The sequence below is a fragment of the Chiloscyllium punctatum genome, chromosome 5, assembly GCF_047496795.1.
Source record: "Chiloscyllium punctatum isolate Juve2018m chromosome 5, sChiPun1.3, whole genome shotgun sequence".
Taxonomy (NCBI): Eukaryota; Metazoa; Chordata; class Chondrichthyes; order Orectolobiformes; family Hemiscylliidae; genus Chiloscyllium; species Chiloscyllium punctatum.
In genome coordinates, this window is record NC_092743.1 from 112,332,960 (window position 1) to 112,351,326 (window position 18,367).

The following is an 18,367-nucleotide window of genomic DNA, read 5'->3' on the forward strand; positions in this document are numbered from 1 at the left end:
TATTTATATTGATCCAAGTTGATAGTACTTTAGACAAAGTGTTTCTGAAATAGAATTGTTTTCTCTTGCCCTTACCTTTTAGATTTCTCGCTCATCTGGTAGGAAGTGGGGAGAGATTCATCAATGGATGGTACGGTGCCTGGTATTGGTGTGCATTAATGCCTGATGTTTAATTACTAACATGCATTTTAATAAGTGCATCTACTTATTTATAGTGCATATGTCTGGATTAACAAGATGCTCTTGGTTTAATTGGTCTAACAGATTTGACGTGTCAGTGACTAAGATGCAGCATTCAGCTGGTGCAGTACAAAATGTGCAAATAAAACCAAATGAAAGTTTTCATGAGTGACATGTCATGAGTTCAATACCAAATTTTGTAATGATTCTGTAATTTTAACTTGATCATTCAGTTATAAGTTGCAATATCTTTTGGAACATTTTCTAATCTGAGCTTTATTTAGTGGTAACCTGTCTAATATTTCTTGAAATCAATTAGGCTTTTTTTGTTCCATAACCTGCGCAGATAATCTATTCCACGTGCTTGCCATCTTTTTGTAAAATGTAGAAGTTCTTACGCATTGCCTGTTTTATCAGTTATGAACTCCTACATGGCAGAAAATTCATTTCAAACATGTTTAACTACATTCCTCCACCCAACCCCACTTCTCTTGTACAAAAAAAGCTACCAAAACATCTATCCTTGTACTTCATTCTCTTAATTTCTGTTGTGGATGTAGCCTTTCTGTATAACATCACCAACATTTTCTAGAGTTTCTGGAGGCCAAATCTGCAAGCAGTATTCCAGGTTTGGTCTTAGCAGGATTGAATATTTTCAAAGTGTGTCTCTGTATTGAGTAAAGGTTTGTTGAAAAATCCAACTGTTTTCTTTCACAGTCAAGTATGATATTTATACATTTCATAGCCACATCTCAAAAAATGTTCTTCACTCTGCACTTCGTACCTCAGCAACATTCCCATTGAACAGAAATCTTTTCCATGTGACTGCTCTACTTTCCATTTTCCAGTATTAAATTGTATCTCCTACATCACCATAATTCACCAACCTTGTCAAAACCCATTACAATTGATTATCTTAATTCATATGGCTTGATTCTGTCAGCAAGTGTGAACACTCTGAAAACCATCGTTCCTCTCATTTAAATCTATTTTAAAAAATTGAGTCTACTGCCAAGTAACGTGACAGTCCAATCTATATGTTCAAGTACAGATTTTCTGCCAACTATTGCAAATTCATTTTATGATATTAAACTTTGTAAATGTCTTGCACGCTCAAGAATCAGATGCCTTATTGAAACATTCTCTTTCTGCCTTCCCCTCCTCCCTTCTAGCTGTCTATCTGCTCTAATCTTTTCAAAATAAATCAGCAAGAGAATCAAGAATAATCTTTCTCAGTGCTAGGACTTTACACTTCAAAAGCATCTTTCCCAACATGAATATTTGTTATTCCCTTTCCCCCTTTGATGATGGGAATCACTTTTTTTTTTCCCCCGTATCTGTTAACTGTTCTTAGACCTGTGAACTTGGTGAAATATTTTCAAGATGAGTATTGGTTGAGCCATTTCCTTAAGTTTGAAATTGTCTTTCAGATAGCTTACACAACTCTTAATGTTTGACACAACCCTGCTTTAGGCATAATCACAATTCTCTGAGTAACAATAGGGACAAGCAGATGCTGTGTACCTCGGACTGATATGATAAGCAGCATCTGTTGGTACACATACTGTGCTGCATTGAGACTTTTCTGCTGTATGCCACTTTAGCATCGTGTAGACAGAGGATATTTTTCTTTGTTTTGAGCTTGCATTTGAAACACTACTTATTTTGGTATTTGTTGTGTTCTTGTCTGCTTTTTGTGGTTAAATAGTTAAGCTGCATTTCAGAATATGGGCATCAGGCTGAAGGGATGTTATCATACTTAAGCAAGAATGCCAAAATCATGGTGGCAGTTCCCAAAGTGACTTCAATTATTTTGGTAATAGCCCTCTTTTCAGTTCTGTTTCAACAGTGCATTGAACGTAAGGAATGCAGGAGACTTTGCTACAGTCAGCACATGGTCATGTTTACAGTTTCATATATTGGATGTCTTGATGACTGCTATTTTTTAAGCAAGCATTTTCAGGCAGAAGTCTGAGTTGTACAAGAAGGGTATGTAAGAAATAATCTTGCTTTCCAATATTTGTAGTGCCCAACAGGACTGAAGGTTCAATTTAGTTCTCAAGGGAGGACTTGATATTCAGCTGACTGTAATAAGCTTTCAGCTATTTATATACCTGCCACAAAGAATCTACTCAAAATTTGGACCACATATCTGCTTCTGGAATGTGAGTGTAGTTATTTGATTCATTTTTAAGCTTGTTCTGTCTCAAAGATCATTAACTCCTTGGTTCAGATTTGTGTAGGTACGTGACTTGCACCTACGTGTACCTACGTGACTTGCATTAAGGCAGAAATTGAGGTGCTACAATTAGCATAAAATTAGGCCTTCAGTCATAGTGAGCTGGAAGGATCTCCAGTACTGATTACTGACCCTGAAAATGGCTGTTTTCAAACCAACTTGTTCAGAAATGTTGTAAGACACCTCAATAGCAGGTGTGACTTTAACGTGGACCTCGTCGCTCAGAAGTGGTTACACGACCATTATTCCGTATGAGCCCTTTATGCTATAGCCAAATTGCATTAAGCCAAAAATATAGTTTAGTAGCTTGGAAATACTCTGTTTGCCTTTCACATGAGTTGTCACTTAAGCAAGTTACCTGAGGATTGTGCATGCTCATATGAGTGAGCATATGGGTTTTGGTTCAAGGATTCAATTAATGCAAAGTTTTTTTTTGTCACTTCAGTGCCACATATAAGTGTCAGTCTAGATTTAACATTCCGATTTGCAAAGTAGGATCTGAGAATCTTCTGATTTGAAAATGAGCCATTACTGTTAGCTATCTGCAAATCATCTGTTTTTGGATTCCAATTTATCCCACCTCAAATTTTGGAAGAGAGTATTACATACTTTGAATACTTAAACAGTAGTTAATTGAGGTTTCATTGAAGTATGCATTCCAAAGTTCTGCTTCCTTTCCAACTTGAAGGTTCTTTCATATCTTCTTAATGAATTAAATCAAATAATCTGCTTGGCATAATACTTTATTGTATGACTTCTCAGCTTAATGATGAAAATGAATTCATAATTATGTCACTATTAACACCATTTGCTCCACTCTACGGTCAACACCATTTCCATTCACTTTAAATTTTGAACGTTACCATTTTTCAAAATTTCTATCCCACAGTCAAATAACTTTCCACAATCATACTTGAATTCTGCTGATTGTAATTTAGTGAAATTGACTGCTATGCTACATTTTCTGATTCACTGAGTTCACTCTCCATAACATAAAAAACATGTCTTTCTCTCAGCTTATGGTTCACAGAGAAGTGTTCTTATGCATTCTTAAGTTGCTTCAACGTTTTGACAACTCCAACACACTGCTAATCAGATTTCCATGTCCTATCCCCTAAACTTGAGGTCATCCAAAATTGCATCATGCTCCACTTTCCTTAATACATGTGTGTTTGCTGACTTATTTTGGCTCTCTGTTAAGATATGCCTCCATTTTAAACTGATATATTTGCTATATGTCCTTTAGTGGCAATATCTGTCCTGTGTCTTCACTTTCCTTCTGTAGCCTCATCACCTTCTGATATACCTGCTCCTCTGCAGTTGACTTGTTGATTATTCCTGGTGTTAATTATTCATCCTTAGCAGGCTCTGCTTTGAGTTGCTCGAACAGATGCTATGGTATTATCTTGTGTCACGTCCACTTGACTGTTCTCTCTCTTTTTTATAAGTTTTTTTTCGGTCACCTGTCTCAATATCTCCTTATGTGACTAGATGTCAACACCCCTGGCAAAGCACCTTGAGATATTAGATAATTACAATGCATCAAAACAAGTTGGGATGTCATGTAGCTATACAGGATATTGGTAGGACATGTTTGGAAATATTGCCTGCGATAGGAAAGATGTTGTTAAACTTGAAAGGGTGCAGAAAAGAGTTTTAAGGATATAAACTCACCAAGGGAGAAGCTAATGAATAACTTCATGCTTTTTATACATTGGTGTTTCATCTGTCATGTTCCTGTCTGTTCAGCCTGTCAAAATCCCCTTTGTCAAAAAGTCACATTATCACTTAGTTTTGTATTGTCCAAAAGCTTGAAAATATTGAACTTGGGCCCCATTTCTAAATCATTGATACAGATCTTGGAACAGCTGAACCACAAGTACTGACTCTTGACAAACCCCATGTATCACCGCTTGTCAAGCTAAGAAGACTTGTTTATATCTACTGTTTTTTTTCCATCCATTCAATGATTCTCAATTCATGCCAGTATATTGCTATGAGCCTATTGTTGTAATTTAGTATGTAACCTTCCTGTGTGTAATCTTTGCAAAAGCCTTATGAAAATCAAAATACACCATACCTACTGGTCACTGTTTATCTATTTTGCAGCCTCAAATAGAAAGCAATGGGATTGCCAAAAAAGAAATTAATTTTGAAGGTGCACACTCGTCCCATAATTTTTCAAGTAGCTAGTTAGCACATTCTTGAACAGATGTGAGGTTCAAAGAATGGGGTGAGAGAAGTTAGTTGATAATTGCCATCAGTACTGGGGGAAGTGAGAGCTGTGTCATTAACAGTCTGCACTGAACTGTGCAAGGATCAGTGCTCTGCCAGCCATTTCTCATATTTCTGTTTTGCTTCCTGGCTTGACTCTACTGCTTAATTTGTTACATCATGGTAACCCCTCCCTGCTTCCATAGTTATAGTGGGACAAAATATGAGAAGTTTGTGATGCAATGACGCCAATAATCATGGATGACTTCAATCTACACTCAAACAAGAAAAATAAGATTGACAGTGTAGCCTGGACGAGGAGCTCATCCAATGTTTTCCAGAGAGTTTCTGAGAGCAGTCCACTCTGGAACCAACCAGAGAGCTGGTTGCACAATATCAAGTCTAGTTTAATGAGACAATATTTATTAATGCTTTCAGAGTAAAGGTGTCCCTAGGTAGCAGCAATTGCAATATGATTGAAGTTTATATTCAGTTTGCAATGCCCTAAGAGTAGTAAGATAGCAATGTGGACACAAGACAGACTAACTGAAATGAATTGAGAAATTAGGACAGAACAGTGGAGCAGTAACAGACATTTAAGGGAACATTAGAGAATTCTCAGAATATGTGTACTCCTACAGCATTGTTTAAAAACAAATCTAACTGAAAGATTCTCCATCTGTGGTTAACGAATGGAGGTTAGGACAAGATCAAACTTGAAAGCATGAAATTTTGTGAAGATAAGTTAAGAAAGGCAGGGGATTTGTGAAATATTTACCAAGAAACTAGTCTGAGATAAAGCGAGTTATGTTTGGGAAAAATGGATAGCAAGAGTTTCTGCAGTTAGTTAAAATGAGAAGACATGAAGATGCAGATGAATTTAGATAGTTTGAATGACATGTCCAGGGCCCTGACACAAGGCTGGAAATCATGGAATCTAATACTGCCAACAGGCTATACAATTTTATACTGTCCCAGACTAACACTAGTTCTTATTAACTCCTCTGCTTGGTTGGATTCATGGTCAATTCATTCATTTAGGCAATAGGAGCCTCACACCTGTCAGACATTGCATGGTTTGAAGCTGTCCTCTGCTACTTTGATCCCAGACTAGGATCACACCCTCCTATCCCTGACAATAGACCAAATCAGATGACTCTATTCTCAGAGGTGTGACTGTTTCTTGAAATAAAATTTCCAGTGAGCAGAACATGAGAAATTGTACCTGGGAGATGGCATTCAGCCCTTCTTAAAAGGAAAAAAAACTGCTATTCAGTGAGATCATAAACTGATTTTCGAGCACACTGCTGTTTTGTTGCTCCAGCCTGTACTACTTGATCTTTCTCATCTGTCAGTTTCTATCTGATTCAAAGACCAAGCCTGCACAGTCTTTGAATCAGGTGGGTGCAGTATCGAGGGCCGAAGGGCCTGTACTGCGTTGTAATATTCTATGTTCTTCTGGTGCAGAGAATTCTGATGGCAAGTAGATTATTCCTTAGATGAGGCGACCAACACTGTACACGTCTCAAAGTATGCTCTTGGTACAGCTATATGTAGTTGCAGTAAGACATGATTCTGGTTTTACCACCAAAGTGGCTAACCGGAGATTACTCCATGTTGTGTTCCATTCTGCCATATTTTTGCCTACCCATAACTTTCCTCCCACTGATCACTATATCTGCAACCTGGTCTTTGTCTCAGTATGAGATCATGAGGTATGAGGATCATTGGTTTATGGTGCGTATTGATCAACAGCCAATTCCCAGAACTGAAGCAGATAGTGATGAAGATGAGAGCACCATCAGCATGAGTGTTAAGATGATTATTGCTAATTTGATTCCCGAACTATGTTGTTAGTTTCTGTTGCAGTCATTGCATGACGAAGTGTAACAGCTAATTCAGTTGTTACTTGCTGTGTTTTGGAGTAGATGCTCTCTGGAAGGATTGTTAATGGAATTAAAGGGTTCATAAATTTGACCATGACTGTTAAGTTTTTTTTAAGGCTAGCAAGTTTTGAAGAAATTGAATGTCAATGCTGTCTTGTTAAATGAACACTCTAACCTATAAACTACTCATCTTTATATAGACTATTTGCTTCTTCAGTGCATTTTTTGTGCATGTGTCTTAAATATATTTTTACTTTGTTCCTGCACACAATATGCTTTTGCTTCACTTGAAAGACTTGTTTTACTGTGAGCATGTTCATTTTTGTTCCTGATCCTGTTCACTGTCTTCCTCCTAGGAGAATGCAGAACGTGCCAAGCATTCTTACAGGCCTAGCCGACATCACATGGTTTGTTTTTTTTAACTCTCCTTTCCTCCTTTCTCACTTTCACAACAATGGATTGAACTGGCATAATAACTTACTTTCCTTTTTAATTTATCAGGCAGCAAATCATGATACCTTGCCTGTTCACAGTGCTAGCAGTCAAAGGGTTAGTATTTCACCGGAGTTCCATTAACAGTATTCATTGATCTTCTTCTGGTTTACTTTTGTTGCAAAGCATTTTATTTTATATACCCGAAAATCACATAGCATGTATTTGCTAACTGTCTCTGTTTTGGTTTTGAACCTATAAATTATATGTTCTGACAAGGGGTGAATAATGGAGAAAATGGCAGCAGTTTATAAACCTTCATAGGAAGCTCAAGTGCATACAGATCTTCAAACTTGGTCTCTGAACAGAAACAAAATACATCCTCCATTAACTTTAATGTCGGTTTCTCAGCATAGCTCCAAGCCAATAGCTGGGAATAATGGCAAATAGTACTTGTGAATATGTCTGTATTTAAAATTCTGAAAAACAATGCTGTGTTATGTGGTAATGTGGTAACTAGGTTTCAATTATGTCGTTTTTCTAGAAAAGTTTACAAAAATAGAAAGAGAATTAATACAAAATAGCTAAAAGCCAATTAAAATGTAGAACAAGCAAAAGAGATTTATTGAACCGAAACAAATAAAACAAAACACTATGGGGAATGGTGGGAATTGAGACAGCAGATTCATAAAAACAGTGCCCCATAAAATGTAGTTTGTGTTGTTTATTGTAATTTTCTAGTGTGAAATGATGCAGGGTTGTGCAAAAAAAGCTATGATTTCACATGATACATCTGCTGTAAACCTTTATCTTAAGATTACCTGAAAATAAGCTGTCTATGTAGATAAAATTTGAATTTAGTAATAATACCCAAGACTGAAGTTTTGAGACTTCTTCACATGAAACAAATAATTTTTTTTTTCATTTGCATTTGCTTGCTCCAAACAATGGTATTTATAGGGCTTGGGTTCAGAGCAAGATTATGTGGATTAATTTGCTTTGTATTTTTTTCCTTAATTACCACAACCAAAAGACTAAGTGAGGTTTTAAAAGGTTTCATGGGAAATATTTCAATCTAAAGCATAACTACTATTTGTTGTGTTTCACATTATTTTCTCCCTTTTGAGACATGGTCAGATTTTAAAAACTACGTTAAATACAATAACTTGTGTTTCACAGAAATATACACTACTTGCCACCAGCAGTTCATTATTATATACTTGGAAAGACAGTTAGTAGAATTTGTTCTTCACTGAGTAGTAATGTGAAAGATTTTGTGACTAGACTTTCATTTACGAAAAATATCCAGTTACTGCTGGAATTTTATTTCACATAATTTGTAATCTCACTTTAAACTTTCCCTTTAAAGTTTCCAGTTCACCGAGTTTATTAAAAAGTAGTACTGCCTCTGGAAGTTACCATCCATAACATGCAGAAACAAAAAATACAGAACCTGGAGTACACTGTATGGCCACACAAAGTCAGATCATGGCTAATCCTTGATCTCAAATGTACTTTCCCAACTGCTCCCCATATCCCTTGGTTCGCTGACTTTTTTAAAAAAATCTCTCAATCGTACAGTTAAATATATTTGACAATTGGTGATATTTAATGCTCTGGAATCAAGAGTTTTAAAGATTCACTGTTTTCTCCTCATTTTAATCCAAGGTGATCAACCTTTTCTTCCGAGACATTGCATCCTTTTTCTGGATGTCCCAGCCTTGGCAAACGACTTGTCAGTACTTTTGCTGTGTTGAGCCTCTTTAGAATTGTTTATATTTCCATGAATGCACTTCCCATTCTTCTTAATTGCAGAGAATATGTCCATTTAACTTGGCCTCTCATCATAACATAATGTTTTAATCTATAGAACCAAGCGAATAAACCATTGCTATACCGTGTTGAATGCAAGTGGATTCTTGATTAATCATTGAGACCAAAACTCTGCACACGTTCAAGGTGTGGTCTCACCAAAGCCTAGCACAACAATGGGAGTGGCACAACTTATTTATTATTGTACACCAATTTCTTTCTCACAGTAAAAGTACTAAGTTCTTCTGAATATCAATATTCTTGAAACAAGCTTGTATTCATTTACAAGCTGCAGAAATTTAATAGCAGTTTGCTTAATTTGACTTTGGTTTACGTCGGTTTCACCTTGTGAGCCAAATACCTAAAACCTTGATTGTTTGTGTAATCCCATTGAATTATCCATGTATTGTAAATTAGAATTTTGGAGCAGCATGGTATTTCTAAAATACGTTTTTATTCCTTCCTACCATATTCTTTTCAAAGCATTCCTCCCTTGATGTGGGTGTGTTACAGAGAAGCAGCTCAAGACGAAATAACCTTGTGGTTTGTAAAGCAGAAATCTGTGTTGGCTGTTAACTGTGATAGACTGCATGTAATTAGTGGTTTGCAATGGAACGATGTTTACAAATTAGTTGTGTGAAGTGCTCATTCCACTTTGCTAATCAGTAAATGCTCGGCGTAAAGTATACTGGAACTGATCAAGATTCTTGCATGAATACAAACCATGATGAACATAAAGTAATACGTCACTATTTAGTAAAATTAGATTCCATATGTCACTTGGTTGATTCTTGTTACCTCAAAATAACTAAACTTATAATTCACTTTTGTTTTCCTGTCTCCTCTTCCTGTCTTCAAAACAAGTCAATGGAATGAAATCCCGATATCATCAACCATCAAGTTTCCATAGAGAATATTTTGGACTTTTGAATAAGAAATCCTGGAGTCATATTAGTTAACATTGAATAAGAAAATACTTTTGTATTCCATGGTTTGCTATTTTATTTCAAATGAATTTGAATGTTTAGTTCAGGAAAAGTAAGCTGGTACGTAGTATTTTTTTTGTTGCCTTTCTTCATTAGTATCATCACAGAGCTCCTCTTTGCCATATTTCAAAGTTTTGGCAGTTTGGATTAGAGATCAAATGAACGCCAGTTAGCATGTTTTTGAAGAGCATTTTCATAGTGCCTTTAATAGGAGCCCAGTTACTGTGCTAATATTAGGTCATCTTTTTCAAAATAAGACATTTTCAAGAAAAGAGCAAGGCTCATGTTGATAGCTTGGTTTGTGCTAAGATTACTTCAAGCTAAGTTCCAAAAGCATTTATTTGACCTAGTTGTCTCATCTCTGATAGTTCCTAAATTCTGCTTTAAGAATTGTGATTCATTATCAAACCTGAGCTTTGGTATCACCATACATGAATCGCAAAGACTTGCTGAATGTCATGATGTATGAAATTTAATTTGATTGTGCCCATAGACTATCATTAAACCATGATATTTCAATGATGTAAACATTTTAACAGTATGCCAGTTCATCTTATGTTGAATTACACTAGCAGTAGTTTTACTGTGACAAAGGAATCCGACAGACAGCACAAAATTAAAAAAAAAGAGGGAATTAGATCTTTTGCCAATGTCAACTGTTCGGCTAGGCCAATTTACTGCTATCCCAATGCCTTTTCTTCATAGCCCTGCATGTTCTTTATAAAGTAATTCATGACTTGGCTTTTTAATCATGTTATTTCTCATCCAAGAGCAAATCACCACAGCCATGCCATTTTCACCATAGATGCAATGTTTTGAATGACTGGTTACATCATAGATTCTTTTTTATTTCCCTTGTAGTATGTTGCAATAACGTTTCTTCTGACTCTCCCCTTTATTCGGCTCCGAATGATCTTGTTGCTCAAGCTCATTAGCACTTGTTGGAAATCCAACCATTTCAAAATCTTTGTGATAGCTCTGTTCAATTTCTACCTCCACTCCAATTGACACGCGAAGGTTTGACTAAGTTTGTGGAAAGTGAGAGATCAAAAACAGTAGATACAGAAGTGATGGCATTTGACTGGTCCATGTTATATATTCTGCATCTGGTTTATTTAAGCTTTTGGAGTAATTATATTTAATTGGAACAAGTGAATTTTTAAAATGTATTTGGTAGTCATGTAGAGAACCCATATCACCTCAAGTTTGGCCAGAACAACATCTTATAATATTGACCCTGTTATGGGAGAATGATGAGCTGGAAATTAACAATTGTAAATCTGTCTTGCTAATGCTCAGGACTTTAAGTGGCATTATATTATCCCCTGTTTGTCTGTGAATTCTTTTAATATCATTGTTTAAAGATCTTCAGATTGAGAAAAGATGCCTCATTAAATTTAGAGTTAGATATAAAGATTAGTGAAATCTTCTAATCAGATTGCAGGCTTTTACAGATTTGGCAGGTACTAGTTACGTTGCAATTGAATTTCTACGTGCAAGGAACTGAAGTAAAGTGTAAATCAGTAGCCTGGATCTTGGGGACGCTAAGATCTTCTCTCCATTTCTTTTGTTACGTTAAGCCAATTTTTCTGTAGTGCAACTGTGCTATTGGAACCTAACATTTAATTCATGTATAGGGTTGACATTTTGGCATAAATTATTTGCAGAAATTATGATGTGCCATAACATTAATCTGAAATTTTGGTAAAATAGACAAGGGCAGGGCTTGCACAGTTAATGGTAGGGCCCTTGGTAGTGTTGTAGCAGAGAGATATTGGGGTTCAAGTACATAGCTTTTTGAAAGTTGCTTAGCAGATGGACAAATGATTAAGAAGTTGTTTAGAAAAGTTGTCTTCATTGCTCACACCATTGAGATTAGGAGTTAGGACTTCGTGTTGAGGTTGTACAGAACATTAGTCAGGCCATTTTTGAAGTAGTTTCAACAGTTCTGTTTACCCTGCTATAACAAGCATAATATTAAATTGAAGAGGGTCAGAAAAGATTCATCAAAATGTTGCTGGAACTTGTGAGTTTGCATAATAAGGAGAGGTTGGACATGTTGGGGCTTCCTTCTACTGGTACGTTGGAAGTTGAGGGCTGATGTTATACTGATTTATAAAACATGAAGGCATGGATAACAAAGCTCTTTTCACTTCGTGGGGTCATTTCAAAAGCTGGGACAGCATATTTTTATGGTGAGTGGAAAAAGATTTTAAAAAGAACATGAAGGTAATGTTTTTAAATGGGGTGGTTTGTGTGTAGAATGAACTTCCACAGGAAGTGGTAGGTACAGTTACAGCATTTAAAGCTCATTAGGATAAGTAGATGAATAATAAAGGTCTGGAGAGATATGGGCAACGCAGGCAAGTGGAATTAGTTTGGTTTGCGGACATTGTCACCGTGGACTAGTTGGACTGAAGGTTCTGTTTCCATTAATGACTCTGTATGACTATACGATCATGGCTGTATAGTTAATTTGGGTGACCTGTCTAATTACTTGACCTTTTTTTTAAATCAGTCATCGCTTGATGTGATGTAATGTTCCAGAGGCATTAACGTTCATGTGATGTAGATACTTAAAAATATAGAGTCCCATTTAACTCCACTTAATTTTCAAGTGACTCCTGAGCTTTGCCCAAATGCTCACCTCTTTGCAGCAATTTTAGAAATATTTTTATGGGGTTTTCAATTTTCATTTTAGATTATCTACTGATTCCATATTAGTTGTCACTTTGAAATCCCATTTTGAGAAAGCAAATCAAGCAATTTAGAGGAACCTTTTCCACGCAAACAGCACTTTGATTGTTGGCCTATTTTATTTATTTTTACGGCTATTGTTTTTGGATGTCATTTAAAAATGTTCTGAAATACATCCTGTTGAACATTGGTATTGGACATGAGAACCACATTTGAATATGAACATTTTCTAATAAAGCATTTTAACCAGGGAAGTCCAGCACCTTTTAAAAGAAGCAAGATATGTATTTTTAAACTGAACTTTAAAAAAAAACCATGTAGAAAGAATTGTTTCAAACATGAGTGTAGAAACAAAAATGCAGATCTTGTTACAGTGACCATTTATATGGAAGGTTTTCCCTTCTAAGTGTACATGACTTGATCAGTTTTCAGGGACACCTATACCTGCATATGTCCCTTCTGATCAAAGAATTACAAACGTTTGCTGTAGTTTCCCCAGTTGGAAAAGGGGAGGAAAGAGGAAGGAATTTAAATGCTTATTATCCTTCAATTTTTTTTAAACTTTGATATGCCATTCATTGACCTGTATATATTGTGTCATTTCTCATTATTTCATAATCTTTCCTTCTGGATTTGTAGATGACTTCTTACGCAAAGGACAAGTCAGTTCAACTTGAGAGAACCTCACGAGCTGTATGTAAACTATGTAAAAATCCTTTGCTTCAGAGTTGAGAATTGAGATAGTGTTCCAAAGTCCATTTTAAGGATTGAGTAATTTTACTTTGTAAAAACTGTCAAGAAAAATGCTGGATCCCAAATTTTGCTGTCAGCATAGTAATTTTAGTATTGAAAAAATTTTTTCACTGTGTTGATGTCAAAAATGGCTCAAATTTGTAATGTGGATTTTGACCTGGTATGTTTGTTAATTTGGATTAATTTGCCTTTTGCTACCAGAGTTCTGTTTACACAGATGCCCATGCAGTCAGGAAGAAACTCTCCACTTCGAATAATGACTTCTTGGTTAGTTGATTTATATTTAGCCTGTTGAGACAAATGCCTGGAGTCTTGGATAAAACTGATAAGTTTAGATTTTGTGAATTGTTTTGCAGTGTTGTAGAAATTGCAAATACTGTTTTTAACTATTTATGATTTCAAATATGTGATGACTTGATTTTGTAGCTTTGCAAGTATTGAGCTTTTGCTAAATTTATCATTATTTCTATGATTTGATTTTCAGAGTGGAATGTACCACAACCAAAGAAAGCTCAGCACCTTAAATAGCATTAAATCCTCCTTCTCTTATACTCGGGTCTGTCTTACTATTTTATTTACTTTGGTAACCTGTGTTGAGTTCAGCATGGTTTGGGTGTCTGGTGCATAAGATTGACAATATCTTAACCAGTTTTGAAATTAATTTCCAGTTGAGAATGTGTGCACTTTAGTCTTACAATGCTCTTAAAACTACAAAACTAATGTATTTCATGTGTTGGTTTTATTTCTTGTAATGAGCAGAACCTACATTTGTGAACTTAAGTTGTGATGTTGTGACTTGGCTCCTTTAGATATGCAATTGCAGTCTGAGATGCAAAGCTTTGTTTTGTGTGATGTTTCCAATCTCAGGTGCTAAATTAAGAGCTACAAAACCAAAATTTCAGCTGGACATTATGATGATGCTGATTGGATTTTTGGAGCTGGGATGTATGAGGCAAATAAACGAGGTCTTCGAGCAGAAAAGTTGGTTAAAACAAGTCCAGAAAGTTGTCTGGAGAGACTTTTTATTTTGCTTAGGAGAAAACGTATTTTCAGAAATATTTTAAGTAAATGGTATTACTTTGGCAAGTTTCATTGAGGAAGTGAACATTAACCTCTACTTTTTGCAATTGGCATCTTCTAATAGCCAAGTGTTAAAGAAAGTTGTCAGACAGCATCTGTGGAGAGAGAACCAGTTAAAAATTGAGTCTGAAGAAGGCTTAAAGATGGTTTTTCAAGGGTGAGGAAGAACATAGAGCACTAAACAAAGAGAGTGCTACAAAGGAGAGGTATAGCTGTAAAGTTAGTGTTGATATGAATAGGAGACCATGAGAGCAAACACGACATGACAGGAGCATTGGACGAGGTGGTGGAGAGAAATGTATAATGAGAATGGAGGATATTGATCATGTTCTCAAGTTGCTGAACTCAATGTTGAGTTCTGAAGGTTGCAAAGTGCCTAAATTTAACATAGCTTTGCTCCAATTTGGTCTCTTTCCTAGAGCATTGTAACAAGCCTAGGACAGAGAGGTTATCATGAAAGTAAGGCATATTTTAAGAGTAGAAATGTTAAGCTCTCACACTTGACTCATACTTTTTGCATAACTTTAGGGATACATTTTCTTTGAAAATTGTGCACCAAGTCTCTTTATCTTTTTTGTTTTTGATGTCTGTACAGAGATTCAAAGTTGTACCAAACAGAAACAGACCTTTCGGTTCAACTTGTCCATGCCAACCAGATATCCTAAATTAGTCTTGTCCCATTTGCAGGCATTTGGCCTATATTCTTCTAAACCATTCCTACTCATGTACTCATCCAGCTGCCATTAAAATATTGTTATTGTACCAGCCTCCAACACTTCATCTGGCACTTCATTTCATAAGGAGAAAGTGAGGACTGCAGATGCTGAAAATCAGAGTTGAAATGTGTGGTGCTGGAAAAGCACAACAGGTCAGGCAGCATACCATACCACAGCATACCAGGCACTTCATTCCATAACACACACCACTCTCTGAAAAACATACCCATTTGGTGGTCCCTTTTAAATCTTTCCCTTCTCAGCATAAACCTATGCCCTCTGGTTTTGGACTCCCCTACCCTGGAAAAAAGACTTTCGCTATTCACCCTATCACTGCTGTTCATGATTGTATAAACATCCAAAAGGGAAAATAGCCCCAGCCTACTCAGCATCGCCCTATACCTCAAACCATCCAACCCTGCCAAAATTATTGTAAGTCTTTTCTGCGCAAATTATCATCTTTTGATGATTGTCATCAGCTACTTGCCTTTCTCAAGGATAATTAGTAATTGGCAATAAATGGCCAAATCAAACATTTCAATTCCGTTAGTAAATTAAATAATTCTTTATTACTCAATTAAGTACTTCACTCCAAAGAATATAGGAGGTATGGTTAATGAGTTTGCACATAATATCAAAATTGGTGATTATAGTGGACAGTGAAGACGGTTACCTCGGAGTACAATGGGACCTTGATCAAATGGTCCAATGGGCCAAGGAGTAGCAGAAAGAGTTTTATTTAGATAAACGTAAGGTGCTGCTTTTTAGTACAGAAAATCAGGGCAGGACTTATCCAGTTTATGTTCGGACCCTGGAGAGTGTTACCAAACAAAGGGACCTGTGGTGCAGGTGCATAGTTCCTTGACAGTGTCAGGTAGACAGGATGGCCATTAGGCTCCTTAACACTGTATGATCAGACTCTATTCCATCTGAAACTCTTGGCACAACTTTGCATTGCTGCTAGAACAATAGTTTATTTATTAATCTTTTATTACACTGTAATTTGTACACCACTGTGCCTTTTGTCTTGACTTGTTAGGAACTATTGTGCTGTCTTGTGTGTTTTGTATTTCTTATGCATTTTATGCTGGCCTGCACAAGATCGTGTGGCTTTGTGCTGTCCATGTAACACCTTGGTCCTGGAGGAATGCTGTCTTGTTTTACTGTATCAGTTGTATATGGTAGAAATGACAAAGCTACTCTTGACTCTCTTGAAGGCGGCATTTGGCATGCTTGCCTTCATTGGTCAATGCATTGCGTTGGGATGTCATGTTGTGGTTGTACAGGACATTGATTAGGTCACTTTTGGAATACTGCATTCTCTTCTGGTTTCTCTGCTATATATAAAAAAATATGTTGTTAACCTTGAAAGGATTGAGAAAAGATTTACAAGACGTTACCAGGATTGAAGGGTTTGAGCTATAGTGAGAGGCTGAAATGGTTGGGGCTATTCTCACTGGAGCGTCAGAGCCTGAGGGATAACCTTTATAGAAGCTTATAAAATCGTGAGGTGCATGGGCAGGGTAAATAGACAAGGTCTTTTTCCCAGAGTGGGGTAGTCCAAACCTAGAGGACATAGGTTTAAGGTGAGAGAGTTAAGAATTAAAAGGAATCTAAGGAGCACCTTTTTCTGCAGAGGGTGATGTGTGTGGGGAACAAGCTGCTAGAGGAAGTGATGGAGGTGGGTATAATTATAACATCTAAATGACATCAGAATGGGTATATGAATGGGAAGGGTTTAGATGGATATGGACCAAATGTTGACAAATGAGACTGGATCAGTTTAGGATATCTGGTTGGCGTGGACAAGTTGGACCAGAGTCTGTTTCCGAGCTATGTTTTTTGTTCAGCCTACTTGTATGCATCCTTATTTAAACTGCGTTTCTGAAACCAGAGCTGGAATTGATTAACAAGAGCAGCAGCTGTCTTTAGTTTCATTAACTGATGTAGGTTTGTCCAATTCAAGCTTTCCAAAGACTTGATGTTTGTTTTTGGGAGGTACATGGATATACTTTACACCAAGACATTGTAAGTACTCCTGAGGAAAGCGTAATTACCAGCTCATTTCTGTACTGTAATGTTTCTGAACATGCCAAGTCCTCCCAAAAGCAGCTTATGGTCATTTCCTAAACGTCCTATGCAAAGGATACCTGAAAGACAGCATGTGCTTTGTTTCTAACTCTAAGCACTTTGTAGGTTTGAAAGCTCATTACAATTACAATTATTAAGACAAATACTTGGATTGTGTAAATTGTCATCTTTTCGAGCTTTGCCCAAACTCTTACCTCGTTTAAAAGAATTGCTGACTATTGTGCAGTATTGCTAATTTTATTAATAACTCATTGGATCGTTGATTTGACTGCTTAACAATGAACTGATTTGCTGGGAATTGCAAGCCAAAGCATACTTTTTAGTTTCCAAAGCATGTGTCAACTGTGTCTCAGTTCACTATTTAAAACATGGCAATCATGTGCTTTTTCATGAAATCAGTATTCTGAGAATCTAACATGAACTCATGTTATGAATTTTTTAAATTGCCACTATTCCACTGGTATTTTCTCCACTGGCATCTTATGCCAGGCCACACAAAATAATTATTTTTGGGATGATTGAAGTTGTGACAAATTACCTGATGAAGGGCTTTTGCCCGAAACGTCGATTTCGCTGCTCGTTGGATGCTGCCTGAACTGCTGTGCTCTTCCAGCACCACTAATCCAGTAAAAATTACCCATTGCCCACAGTCATTCCAGTTGATGGTTCATGGTGAGACAAATCTTTGGATCAATTTGAGATGATGCTTTAAATTGTGCCATTTCCTTTTCCAGCTCACTTGGCCTTCAATACAAATTCTTCAGTGCTTGTAACCTGTGGTTATTTTTTTAAATGGGAATTTTGTTTCTAAAACGAAGAAAATTTGTGGAAAGAAATTATGTAAAATAATTATGAATTCATTTCAATAAAATAGCATGAGTGTTTTGAACAGCTCCAGAAATCCCATCTAAACCAGAATACTGATTCCCTTTTGAATAAAAGCAAATTACTGCGGATGCTGAAATCTGAAACCAAAAGAGAAAATGCTGGAAAATCTCAGCAGGTCTGGCAGCATCTGTAAGGAGAGAAAAGAGCTTGCGTTTCGAGTCTAACTGACTCGAAACGTAAGCTCTTTTCTCTCCTTATAGATGCTGCCAGACCTACTGAGATTTTCCAGCATTTTCTCTTTTTTGGTCCCTTTTGAATGTCCTAGCTTGCGTACAGCAATTTCCAAAAACACACTTCATTACTCAATTAGTATTCTTCTTCCATTCAGCGTAGTCGGGTTGTTTTTTCACAAAATATATTGATTTTATAACTGAGAATACATTAATTCATTTG

The 18,367-nt window shown here is 36.4% G+C and overlaps 1 protein-coding gene across 19 annotated transcripts in view; it reads left to right on the plus strand.

Annotated features, from left to right (window-relative positions):
* Positions 1-18,367, plus strand: part of lrrfip2 (leucine rich repeat (in FLII) interacting protein 2) — a 162,816-nt gene that overhangs the window by 77,937 nt on the left and 66,512 nt on the right. For 8 of the 19 annotated variants that reach the window (XM_072571052.1, XM_072571058.1, XM_072571062.1 and 5 more), the window contains exons 4-10: positions 83-130; positions 6,876-6,926; positions 7,021-7,068; positions 9,247-9,306; positions 13,086-13,139; positions 13,401-13,466; positions 13,684-13,755. The exons of 4 other annotated variants lie outside the window; for them this stretch is intronic. In XM_072571052.1, coding sequence (XP_072427153.1) covers positions 83-130; positions 6,876-6,926; positions 7,021-7,068; positions 9,247-9,306; positions 13,086-13,139; positions 13,401-13,466; positions 13,684-13,755 — 399 coding nt within the window. The remainder of the gene's footprint in view (positions 1-82; positions 131-6,875; positions 6,927-7,020; positions 7,069-9,246; positions 9,307-13,085; positions 13,140-13,400; positions 13,467-13,683; positions 13,756-18,367) is intronic. 7 more of the 19 variants (XM_072571070.1, XM_072571055.1, XM_072571071.1 and 4 more) reach the window with 3 other exon arrangements.